This window comes from Thunnus thynnus, chromosome 2 (genome assembly GCF_963924715.1).
Source record: "Thunnus thynnus chromosome 2, fThuThy2.1, whole genome shotgun sequence".
Taxonomy (NCBI): Eukaryota; Metazoa; Chordata; class Actinopteri; order Scombriformes; family Scombridae; genus Thunnus; species Thunnus thynnus.
Genome location: NC_089518.1, coordinates 27039187 through 27052388, shown reverse-complemented (window position 1 = coordinate 27052388; position 13202 = coordinate 27039187). Strand labels below are relative to the sequence as shown.

Below are 13202 nucleotides of genomic sequence, written 5' to 3'. Positions count from 1 at the left end.
AGACAGGGAACCGGAGAGTTTTAATATTTATTAGCATTAGTTTGTCGATTTCAAGTCTGTTGCAAGTCAGATCAGAGCATCAGCAACACAGAGAGGAGGAAAATCTTCATGGAAGTTCTGTGACTTTGTTTTAGAGTCATTCATTTTGCATGAGAGCTTCACCAGGAAGAGTGATTCTAAAATCTTAACTCCGATATATATAAAAACAGTTTTGATCATTTCCTCAGCACAAAGTAAACTCTACTCTGACAGAACGGTCCTGCAGGGCATTTAGCACCCAGGTGTGAAAGTCTCTCCCCTCTACTGCACATTGACAATCAGACAACTGTTGCATTTATCCACGGAGACAGTGAGCACCATCAAAGTCACTCGCAACCAAAGTCACACTTATGATTAAGCACCTGCTCGGGACAACAGTGTGACTGATTGAGACTAAAATATAAGGTGAAAGTAGAAAACAAAGGTAAGTGTTTTGACTCAGCAGGCAGGAGATGCAACCGTCTTCAGCTCATATATTTCCAGAGACAGCAAGTCTTTCATCTTATAGACTTGAATATGTTGGCGCAGATCACACAGCTGTCACTCCAAGGATGAAGCCACTGCGTCAAACAAAATGTGGAAGGAATGGTGCAGTGCACATCTGCTTTAAATTCAAGTGACTGTTCATGATTGTTCACAAAAACCTCGAAGGCAGTGTGTGATGTTAGTCATCTAAAGTCATTAATTGTATATTGGCTGATTGAAAATTTAACACGGGTGTGCTGCAAATCTATAAGCTGTTAAATTGTTTGATGAGGGTCCAGAGAACTAGAAGATTAGCAAATATACAGACTTGAGCCTATGAAATACCTTATCAAATAATAAAGCTCCCAGGCTGGGAATACGAATCAAACAATGCAAGTTGCTGAGAGCTAATCATTGTTCTCAGTGGACGCTCATCTTGTGTTAATAATTTCCTGGCTGCCAGTTTGAGGCAAAACAAATTACAGGAAATGCTGGCTGCTGCATTTTTGTTGTGGTCAACAAATCCCAAGAAAAGACCAAAGCTACTTTATTACCCCGTCTGTGGCTCTCACCCAAAGCTCATTTGTTCCCACTGAAGTAAATATTTAAATAAATATAATGACGATATGTCACAAATAGACAGTATAGCGTCATCTTTCAAGAAAGTAATTAAAAACAGATGGAGAATGTGGTTTTTAGCAATCGTTACTCAAACAGGATTCGTTTGTTGGGAGCTAGTTTCAGCTGCAGAGCGTTGTCCAGGTTAGTCAGTGGGTTTCGGGGGGGGGGGGGGGGGGGGGGGGTCTGTTGTTGCCAGGACGATGGTATGATGGTAGCTTATATACAGTACATATAGCTGAAATACAGCCGGAGAGAGAGACTTAATTAGACTATTGCTGTCTTTCATACTTACAAAGAAAAATTTAAAAAACAAACTCATCACCTAGTGAGAAATTTGGGAAATTTTCTAAAAAAAGAGGAAACTTAGGTTTAATGCACAGCAGAAACGATGAAAGAAGCTGCTGCACGGTGAAGACGCAAAACTGCACGGACCAGACGTGGAGAATTATTGATCTGACAACAAATACACACACAATAATTACGCATAGGTGCTAAACAACAGAGGCCCATGAGCCATGATACATAAAAATCAATCTGAACATGTCCATCAATCATGTTTCGTGCATTACTGACAAATGACTAAGTCACACCGTCCAAGTCGCGCACACACATTTAAAATGAATGACAGGACTTCAGATTTTAAGTATTTGTTATATCATTCATTGCAGCATTAGACATGCTAATCCTTATTTATCAACTTTTCAAATCCCTCCCCTGAAGCTCAAAATCTCGTTGCTTCTGGTGGAGCTCAGGACTCTTGGGGGAGCTAAGCCTCCCCCAGCCCCCTCGGGTCCCCTGTAATTCAAACACTGCTGCAGAAAGAGTGTTTCTGGCAGCAGGGTGGTGTTTATGTTATAGACTCAATCAACTACAGCGCCCATTTTAAACATAATGAACGAACATGTCACCTAAAGCAACGGTGTGGTTTGACTGTGTGTTTTTTTTTAAAGGAATAATCTATTATCAGGCTTTGGTTACGCAGGATAAATTCATTTCTGGTTTTGTTTTCATGGGATTTGTTAGACTTAGTAGACTTATTCTTAATATGATGTACAAATATTCTATCTCTTAAATGAATAAACTTTCTAAATAGTAAAGTTTATGTTTGAATCTTCCCTGGACTCCTCAGGTTTGGAACTTGGCCACGCAGTGTCCGCTCTACACCTTTCCGAACGAACACGCTCGCCAGTCGCTGTTCAGGAACCTCGGCACGGGTGTCATGCAGATCGAGGTGGGACCGACCAATCACATCTTCTCCTGCGGCGCCGACGGGACCATGAAGATGAGGATCCTCCCCAACCGTTTCAGTGTTGTCAATAACAACAACCACGGCAACCTCAAGAACGACGTCAAGTTCATCATATAGAAAAATGTGGCAGTTTGACTGAATAATGTGAAGTGCATTTTTATGATCAGTTCAGTTTCGGGGGGGGGGAGGGGGGGATGATGCCATGTGATGGCAAGTGTTATCATCTACCAGTGTAAATGACTCATGACAAAGGATTTATAGACTTTCATGGGCGCGAGAGTGAGCGTGCAGTGACTGCTTCTGCTGTGCTTTGTGAGAGAAGCAGAATTTGGCATCAAAGCCGAACAAACAAACACACAAACAAACAAACACACACACACAAACACACAAACACATACACACACACACAGGAGCCTCCACAAGTGTTCTGAACTGTAGTGGAAGTCAAAGTGGGCACAGGGTGACGACCGAGGGCACGTTCAATCAGAAAAGACTGTTTAAAAAAAAAAAAAAAAAAAAACAGACAGAAACCCAGCTGGAGACGTCTCCAAAAACAAACTGCCACCTCAGTGTCTGCTGAACAGCACACGGAGAGAAGACTGACTGCCTTGTTTTGCACAGGAACTGTAGAAGGAGCAGGAGCGAGAAGAGACTGTGAAGAGTCTAAAGCTGCAGCATTGGTCTAAATACAGTATCACCTTCTCTTTAGTTCTCTTTGGTAGTGAAGTAGTCGGATAGTGGAAGCTCTTCTGGCGTCTCTGCTGCTGAGTATTCAGGTGATAAAAGTGGGACCGTGTATGCGGCAGTGTATCTCACAGGGACGATAAGCGTTCCCTGTCGGGGTTTAAAGGTCACCGCAAGACTGCACATCACTGTCAAACTCGGTTCAGCACAAAGCATTAAGGCCAGTCGACATCGTAGAAAGCACATTATATCCGGTCACAAGGACTCCCGGCGCATTCTGGTGCTCCATTATATAATTTTTGGACGCAAATGATCGTATTGGGTGGCAAAGCAGAGGATCATGTGTTTCTCAACGATCAAAACCGAACTGTAGGAAATTTACAGGATGTCAGTTTCATATCGTTATCATGTTTAATATTTCAAGCATTTGGCTGATGCCCTGCTCCATCCTGACTTGAATTGAACACAGGAAACAATGTGATTTTCTAAAAGCAGGGGGAAAAAATAAACAAATCACATCTCTGAAATTTAAAATAGTATGTTGGTTCGACATTTTGGGAATAAACTTATTCGTTTTCTTAGCTTAGTTTAGCACAAAGACGGTACAACAACCAAACTACTAACAAAATCCACCTACTAGCCCCTCTAAAGCTCACTAATTAACACGTTATTTGCCTTTTGTTTAATATCTTTAAAAGCTGAAGTGTAAAAATGCAAATTTGTCATTTTACAGGGATGTGTGACTATTTCTTGGCTCTGAGCAGTTGCTAGGCAACCAGAAGAGACTTCAGCAAGTATATACACCCGGCCAAGAAAAAGTCCGACCCCATGAAACGGGAATTGCTGCTTTTACTCTTCACTTTTGTTCAGATAAAAAAAAAGACATATAACATGTTAATTAGTGAGCTTCAGATATGCTGGTAGATGGATTTTTTTTAACCCTTGGACAGAGCCAAGGCTGGCGCTTTCCTCCATTTCCAGTCTTTGTGCTAACAGAAGCTATGCTAACCAGAGATGAGATGAGATTATTAAGGATCTTATCATCTAACTCTCCTCAAGAAAGCAAATAAACGCTTTTCCCAAAATGTCAAACTATTCCTTTAAGTCGAAATCTGTGACTTGAGTTTACAGCTGTGCCGCCAACGATCCTTTTTCCTACTTTTCATGGACTACCTGAATGCGCCATTTCTCTTTCTCTATTTGCACATAAAGATTAAGCTAAATGATATGTAGTGTAATGCATATAACTACAAGACTGGATGTCAATAAAAGCAGTCCAAGTTAAGCCTTTGGTAATAATAATAATAATATATATATAGATTATGGTGTTTGTTAATCGCGGCCTAGATTTAACCAGTGGTATTATTATTAAGTGTCCTTAATCTCTGAAAACTACTTCTGCCGTGCTGGCGCAGTACTACTGTAGTACTGTTGGTCCTGATAATATTATTATTAAGTTGCACAAAGTAGCTTTAATTTGACAGTGCCCTCGTTAATATGGGACATGATGAATAATACCTTTTTTTTTCCTCCTGGCTGCGTTTGTTTTTTGAAATGTTCGATATGAAGCTTCAGGAATCGTTGCTGTTGACAATGGAAAGAGGGGTTTGGGGGGGGTTGAACAAGTTTTAATTCTATTTTGTTGTGGAAATGTTTTATTCCAATAACAATGCACTTCCCTTTCATTGACTCATTCATTTCCCTTTATGGACCATGATTGAAAAACTGCCTTGGAAACAATATTGTTTGCCTTGAAGTCATTTTATTTAGCAGACTGGTTTGCTTTTCAGTTTCTTAGTTATGACCTAAACTCATTTTCTACCACTCAGATGATTTTTTTATATCATCCAAATGCAGCACATTGCCTTCAGTACATGCTCGGAAATGTAATCTAGATTTGGTTTATATTATGATATGTCTTCCACATAGATAAGGAAGGGGTTCATGCAAACTGTCCTGTAGCTGTTTAGTCTGAAGGAGTGTAATCTATAAAGCTAAATACCCAGAGAACCTTGTTGTGCTGCTGTAGGGAAAGAAATGTACATTAGCTTTGATTTCAGGGAGGATAAACTGAGGAAAAAACCTTTTTAGATGAAGCAGATTTATTGCAGTTGTGTATATACATAGATCCATAAAGTAGGCGTCTCATTATAATTGCATAATCATAACGACTAGACGTACAGTAGATGAACAGTGGGTAATGACAAAAGCCACTTTATGAAGAATATAATTCTGTATAAACACACAGGTATATTTATGAAATATGTTCATATTTAGGAATATTGACTGATTGATCAAAAGGTAGATGTAATCTTATTTCTTGCTTTTTTTTTCTCTCTCTTTCTCTCTCTTATCAGGTTGCCATTTTCTTTTTTCTGTCCATTATTTCATGATGTGGGCTTGAACAATCGCAGTGCAATTTCTTGTTTTCCCCACAACGGGAAACGATGTGTACTCCAAAAGCAACTGGAGAGTTAAAATACATTTTATCAAAGCCAAACTATGTGTGCTCCTGCAGAAACTCAAGAATGAAATAAATTTTATCAAAGCAAGTGCTTTTTTTTTCCCCAAATAATATTACTTATTTTCCTTTCAAGACTCACACCACCAACAGATCAGTCTAATATGAACTACATCAGTGTGTCGGGTGTAGCTGTTGCATGATGATAAACAAACTCACTTGGTCTGATCAACAAAAATCATCACATTCTGCTCTGACTTGTTTTTTTTTTTGTTTTTGTTTTTTTTTCCCTCTTTCGATCTTGCAAATGTGAATTTGATCAGATAGTTCTAATTTTATAATGAAGATATCGTGTAAATCGATGTATTATATACAGAAAATGTACCGATGTAATAAAAAAATGATGTAACGAGCAGATGTTTTTCTGTAATTTTGAAAACAAGTGACTTGATTATATCGTTGCATTTTGTGACATTTGGTCTGATCTGCAGTACATTCATCATATATGACAAAAGCAATGACACATCTCATTTTCAACTAAATAACCACATATTTTAATTTGATACAGGTAAATTTAAACTATAACAATAACTGTCCACAGTTGTAAGTATTAAACATACTGAAATTAGCTTTTAGTCTGAATTACTTTATTTCCATAGAAGAGCAAACAAAAAAAAACCACACACATTGTAATTCCACTGATTACTTTTTAAAAAAAAAAAATTAAATGAAAATTAAATGAAAATCATCATTTTCATATTGACTGGTAATAAACTCTACATTACTTTACAGTTCATAAAGGTTCTGCTGTGATTACAGTATCAGGTACATAAAACTTAATTTCTTAATGAAATAACAGACGACTCAAATATGACTTTAGTCAGTCCAAGCGTAAAACTGCTTCTGATTATAATGATCACTTCAAGCAGAACATGCACCTAATGTTAGAAGACAGCAGCATTTTAGCTCACAAGTAGACGCTTGTTTCTCCTAATACAGGAATACGACGACTGATTGGTGTCAAAACTGAGACTTGAAGTAAAACTGAATTAATTTCAATTTCTATGAAGGCAGCTGTTTAAAGGGCACATTTTAGGTGAGGACGGACAACAAGGACCCAACCAAGTAAACTCTCACCAGCTGGAATTACAGTGAATTATTGCTTCCTCATATATATAAATATATATATATATCTGCCTCCATCCATTTGAAGAACTCTGTATGCATTTTATCACTACAGTTAAGGTTAATTCATAGATGAGAATCTATTCTAAAAAGGCAAAAGCACATAAATGAAACAGGATAAGAAAAGTAGAGATGAAGAGTGCTTTCCATTCTGCTAATGACGCTCTTCTCCCGCCCTCGCTCCTCTGTAACCCTGAAACTGATCCGGTTTCACCTTCACTGAGGATGTTCAAGCCCCTTAAATGCATCTCAGGGGAGCGAGGAGGCCTCCAGCGAGGAACTACAGGTGTATACTATGCAAACGTTTTTTAACCGGATGGCATCACTCGTTCAATCAGAGACAGTGGAGGTTATTATTCCTATGAATATCAGCCTGAGCCTGAAAAGGATGCTGTACTACATTTCACAGTATATCTTATTTATAGCATTTATAGCTGTTTTTATTGCTCCCTCACTATATGTGTTATTTCTACCAGTCTTATTCTGTGGTAACCTGACACTGCACATACATCTAGGATCAGTATTGAAGCAGCAGTCATCAGGTGTTCTTCCTTTTAAATATTTACTTGGTTCTTCACATTTGACAGATGAGATGCCATGCGTCATGAGGAACTGCACTCTCCTCAAAAACAACACTGGATTGAGCGAGGATGTCTAGTTCGGTCAATAAAAATCTTCCGTCCTCGCATCTCTTGCGCCCCCCCGCTGGGAGGAGCTGAGACAAAGAGGAAGAGGCGTGAGTGAGGGAAGTGAAGGGGCCATATTAGCACAAATGGAAAGCACCCAAGGAGAGGGTTGGTAGGTTGGTTAGTTCCTGAAGTCATCTCGATGGTTGGCTGAGGAGGCTCACAGCTTGGCGTAATCCTTCAGGATGACCTCCAGCTTCTGACTCAGCATGATGTTCCCTCTAACCTTCAGCTTGCCAGAGAAGAAGGCCTAGCAAAACAACAAAGACACACACAGGCGTTTTATTTTCTTTTTTTGTGAAAGGAAGCACAAGTCTCCTGTGATTTCTTGCTGGTTTGCTGTTTTCTAGTACACAGGGGAGTAAAATAGGGCCAAGACGCCTGCGGCTAACATTTCATACAGATGAAAAAACAACAAGCCAGGTCTTTGGGCAAACGGGAATATGACCGTTGTTGCTTTGGCAGCAGAACAATGAAAGAATATTCATATTCGTATAGTTCAGAGCCGAGAGGTGCAGCAGAAAAGTCTCTTTACTGAAGCGGTGACAATGTGCAACTCTTTCCTCGGCTTGAATCCATCACAGGACGGCGAGCTGTGATGACCCTAGATGACAGTTAGCGGCGTCCTTTTCAACTCTACTAACTGATCTTTCTCCAGCTGCTGCTTTCATCGTCTGAGGGGCTGGAAAAGACCCTGCCTGAGGGATCTTCAGCACCGCAGTCTGCTAACGCTCTTTGTAAAGAACACACACACTGGCCTCAGATCAATATCAAGCGCTCCGGGAAGCATATAAATTCTGTACAGTGATGGCCACTCCCTGTGACAGATGAGATGCTACAGACATAACAAGTAGCGTCGATTGATTACCCGCGCTGAGTGCTTTCTGAATTTTTGTTTGATCAGAGTCTTTCATTTTTTATCTGACATGTAGAGATCAAGGAAGACGTCATTACAGATTTGGAGGGCTCTTCAAAGGAACGTTCGCTTTAATTAAAATGTACAAGAAGGAATTTGAACATTGGGGAATGGCAGTGTTTATAACATGGGATACATTTTCACCAAAAACCTCATTATTTCTGTGCAATGTAGCATCTGTTTGGGAAAACTCAAGAGTGTCTTTTAGTTAAAATGCTAACAAACCTCTTCCGCTCCCTGAGGATGCCAGCGTCCTCAGATGACATTTCTGTCTTTCAGAGGCTGTAGCGGACTCAGTTTTAAAGCTACAGTGGAGATCCTGGTAAACTAGATGACCTAATAAATCCATTGGTAACAACCATGTCATGCTAGCTTGCTCGCTAAATAACGCTCCAAAGTTAGGCTAAATTTTGGCATTTTCAAAGGGGTCCCTTGGGTCCTCCAAGATATCTGAATGAAAATGTGCTCTATGGTTACCAACAAGTCTCCCCTTTACAGACATGCCCACTTTATGCTAATCCCATGCAGTTTTGTGCAAAAACTATGCATATTTTTGCATGCAGTACAAATGTGTTATTTTTGCCTTTTCTAAAAATGGTGTATTTGAATATTTCTGCATACTGGGATCTCTAAACAGTTTTGGAATTGCATAAATTGAGTATGACTGGAAAGCTGAGACTCTTGTGGATTCGATGAGCCCAATTATATTCATGTGTGATGATGTTAGTCCCCACAGTAGCCATTTCATTGTAGTGAGACCATTTTTTGAAACTTGACCTCAATGTACAAAATTACCTATTGTGACCTCTTGGATAATCACAGCTTCATGAAACTTTACAACCACAAACTAGAAACCGAGGGCATTCAGAGGATGTCTGGCCTTCCTAGCTATATTGACAATAAAAGGGGTTTCTGAGCAATTTCCAGAGCAGAAGTGCTCGCCATCCAATCGCCAAAAAATGCAATTCTTAGAGAAATCTCCAAATGTCAATAGTTTTTGACAGCAAATCACAGCATGAATTTTTCTGTGTTGTTCCTCAAGGTCTTGATGTCTTAATGTGGTATTCTAGAGGGATTTTTGACCATTTTTATCAATTCTCGAGTGGTCAAAAATGGTTAAGTTTTGCACCAAATCTGTGGAACAAATGGTATCAACCCACAAAATTGCTGCAACAACTTGTGAGACATAATTGAGCATGTGAATGATCATTATATACTTCCATCATAATGTTCTAAGCCTTCAAAATTTGAATAGGCACCTCACCTTAACATAATGTTTATTACTAGAAAAACTTGACACACAAAAACACAAGGCCATTCACAGTACAACATGCAAATACTGTGGCCCCTTTGTTAAAACATGACACATCAACACAGGTTCATTGGGACTGAATGGGTCTTGTTTGTTACCTTCTGAGGGTTGAGTTTCCCCTGAACCACCTCCATGAAGTCTTCATCCGACACCGTGAAGGTCACATCCACCTTCCCACTGAAAGGGCCTTCATGCAAGGCACCGCTACCGTTCTTCAGATCAATGGCTAGAAGAAAATAGCAAGAGAAAAAAGTGACGTTTCAGTCAGTAACACCGAGTGTGTCTCGGTTTTAATGATTCATCTGACAACTTTTTTTCAAAATGCCAATCAGGGTCAAATTAAATTGTAAACTTTAAAGCTCCTGCTTATATATCAACCTTTGTTTTTCGGGCTGGTGTCAGAGCGAATAACGTTTCCAGCCTGTGATGTCTGAGTGTTAAGTGGAGCACTGAAGAGGCTGACAATGTGTCAAGATGGAAGTAAAGAAACAACAGTCAACAACAAATCAGGAGTGAGACGCTTCAGGGAGCTGTAGTATTTTGCCCAAGATGACACTGAATTATAAAGCGATGAATGAAACATCTCCAGCCTCCAGTGCTGTGCATTCTGTGCACTTACTCCACTGTGCAGCGTTCTTTCCGTCTTTGGTGATCTCCCAGCCGAAGACAGCGTTCACCTTCTTGACCAGCTCTGCCCCCAAATCTTTAATACGACGGCCGATCTCTGCAAACACCAGCTGACTCTGAAGGCCGCCACCCTGCGCCAAGGTAGAAGTAACAGTCGCCATTTGATATTTGGAGGTTTATCTTTACGTCACAGCTGCGTCAAAAGTCTAAATCACCCTCAGCACTTAAAGAAGAGAAGCTTCAGGGCTCCATTAAGTGATTTGATGAGAGGAATGGAAAGAGGATAGATATTTCAGACTGACATACTTGAGTAAGATTCTCTGGTGAAGCCTCTGATGCACCATGTAAATCCACATAGGCCCCTGACAGCACGACCGCATCCGTCTCCTTCACCTGGATGAAAAGAGAGGAGCTGATCAGAACAACACATGCGGCAGAACAGAGAGCAGCACTGAAACGACAGAACTGTTATGAAGATTGTAACCCACGGTGCTGTGAAATACTGACTTTACACTGGATGTGAATCCTGTTGCCTTCCTTCCACATCTCGGTCTGTAGCGACTGGCCCGGCATCACTGGCTTCACAAAGCGAACCTGACCGAGAGAAACGGGGGATGAAGAGACGGCAGAGCAGTTACTGGCTCTGCACTTTAATGATTTTATTGCATTTAACAAGACCTAATAAATGCTTGATAGATGACTTGGCTGTTAAGCCGGATAGATTGAAGTGGAAAGCTCCCATGTCTTCACTGTGCAACCTAAACTATGCACATCAAGGGGCCTCATGCAAGAACATTTTCGTATTCTGTTCTTTCATCCTAAATCTCTTTTTTTCTGTGAAGCAAGTGTTCCAAGGATTCAGCAAACTGTTCAAACTTGTCATAAAATGCTTGTTTCAACTCGATCAATACAACCTTTTCATGAGATACACACCCTATAACTGCCATATAAGGATATCTGTTTTGCTCCATTTGTGGGCAAGTTTAATTCACAAAAATGTTTACCAAGAGTATGACGTAACCCACTGCGGAACTCTGAGTCCTGCTGTCGGACACCAGCAGGTGAAAACGGACCAAATTTAGCAGTGTCAGCGGTCATATTAGGAGCCGAGACAATTCAAGAATATGAATACAGCTGCTGATGACGTGGAATCAGAGCAGTGACGTACTATGACAGAAATGAAGAGGAAATGATATGACACGAAGTTAAAGACTAGAAAAAAAAACCATCTTCCTAAAGCAAATTAGACGGATAATATCATACAGTACGTGATGAGTATGTGAGAGCAGCTGGAAGTGTCGACATCTTTAAACGTAAACATAGAATTTTCCTCTTCAGCCTGGCTTTTGATCAGAATATCTTACAAGCATTATTTATTCTGTTTAATCGTTTATTGTATTGTATCTGTGTGTTGTATAATGTTTTATTCTCTTTTATCTATTTTATTTGTCCTTCATCTGTTGTATCTAGTTCTTATTTTATTTTATTATAATCTATTGTATTGGAATCGTGTGCATTAGTCTCAAATTGCTTTTACTGTTCACATCTGTCTTATAATCAGCTTGTCAGTCACACGTAAACCACTTTAAATTGCACAGACCTGCATGAAAAGGTGCTATACAAGTAAATGTTTGATTTACTGTTAGGACGTTCCCACTGACAGCGACCTGCATTAAGACCTGAGGCAACTGTCAGAGTGAAAGAATATTCATTTCATATTTTATTTTAAAAAAAAATTAAAATTTAATTTAATTTAAATTGTGTCAAACCTCTCAGTGAGCTGGCGAGCCATGAATACGCTGGTGAACAGAATATTGATTTTTCAGTTAGTTTAATTTTTGTTATTTATTTTATTTTAGGTGATTTCACTATGATAATTAAACGTCAATTTCATTAAGATAGAAAGATTAAGGAATAAAGACTGTCAAACTATCTGTATCTGATCTGGATGACTTTTGTTGAATTTTGTTCGCGCAGAAGAGAAAATTAGAGAGAATAAGTAAAATGTGACATATTCAATGTGACTATTAAATCACAGGTAAGACTTACCTTTATAGCCTTGAATCTGGAGGGGTCGTTGTCGGCATACTGCTTGAGGACGTGTCTCGCAGCAAAGCCAAATGAGCACAAGCCATGTAGGATGGGACTCTTGAAGCCTGACCAAAGAACACTTTAAAGCTCATGATGTAAAGTATAAATGAGATCAAAACACATCATTTGACCTAAAATCCCAGGGAAAGATTTACACCTAAACCCCAAATAATTTAAAAGACATTTTTGAGGGAAAAACCCGTTAATCCATATTACAAAAGATTTAGAAGTGCACTCTCACCTCCCATGGCAGCAAAGCTGGGGTCTATATGAAGAGGGTTCCAGTCTCCGCTCAAACGGTAAAGGGCCGCCTGTAACCGCGGGGTAAGCAGACATTGTTTAGATCTATATCTAATTCATAAACCCCTGAACTTTTCATACACAGATATGGGATGAAATTAAATTATCATGAAGGCAATAGAAGAGATACCTAAAATAAGAATGTCTTTGAAGTAATAGAGTTGCAGTCATTTAAATTGCTCAAGGGATTTCGTTTTTTTATTCCCCTTTCTTTTTTATTTTCTGCTGCATCATACAGTCAGCGTTCTTTTTTTGAAAACCTTGTTCAACACTTCTGCTGCTGCGCTGATCCGCCATACCTTTACATTTTGTCTAAAACGTTATGGTTATTTGAGCAGCACTTGGATATAAAAAATAAATGTCCTTTTCCCCCACCAACACATTATCTATGCATCTGATTTGTTCTGCAACAAAACCCACACAGACGCACTCACTTGGTCTCTTGTGGTGGAATCAATCACCACAGCATCTGGTGCGCGTTTAGGTGGAGGCACAGGAGCCTGGAGGAGATAAAACAAATCAAATATGAGGCAGCATTTATTCCTGATGTCTGTTTTGGTAAAGTC

General features: G+C 39.6%; 2 protein-coding genes across 4 annotated transcripts in view; one reads left to right on the top strand and one right to left on the bottom strand.

Annotated features, from left to right (window-relative positions):
- LOC137199303 (dmX-like protein 1) overlaps nt 1-5932 on the top strand; it is a 63607-nt gene extending 57675 nt beyond the window's left edge. For all 3 annotated transcript variants that reach the window (XM_067613515.1, XM_067613523.1, XM_067613505.1), the window contains one exon: nt 2255-5932. In XM_067613515.1, the coding sequence (XP_067469616.1) occupies nt 2255-2491 (237 nt within the window). In that variant the 3' untranslated portion in view covers nt 2492-5932. The remainder of the gene's footprint in view (nt 1-2254) is intronic.
- A 1535-nt stretch (nt 5933-7467) lies between these two features.
- The window catches only part of hsd17b4 (hydroxysteroid (17-beta) dehydrogenase 4), a 29506-nt gene continuing 23771 nt past the window's right edge, over nt 7468-13202 (bottom strand). Inside the window, exons 18-25 of the mRNA XM_067613534.1 lie at nt 13071-13136; nt 12578-12647; nt 12295-12401; nt 10753-10839; nt 10552-10638; nt 10238-10376; nt 9717-9844; nt 7468-7640 (exon numbers count right to left, since the gene is read on the bottom strand). Coding sequence (XP_067469635.1) covers nt 7551-7640; nt 9717-9844; nt 10238-10376; nt 10552-10638; nt 10753-10839; nt 12295-12401; nt 12578-12647; nt 13071-13136 — 774 coding nt within the window. The 3' untranslated portion in view covers nt 7468-7550. The remainder of the gene's footprint in view (nt 7641-9716; nt 9845-10237; nt 10377-10551; nt 10639-10752; nt 10840-12294; nt 12402-12577; nt 12648-13070; nt 13137-13202) is intronic.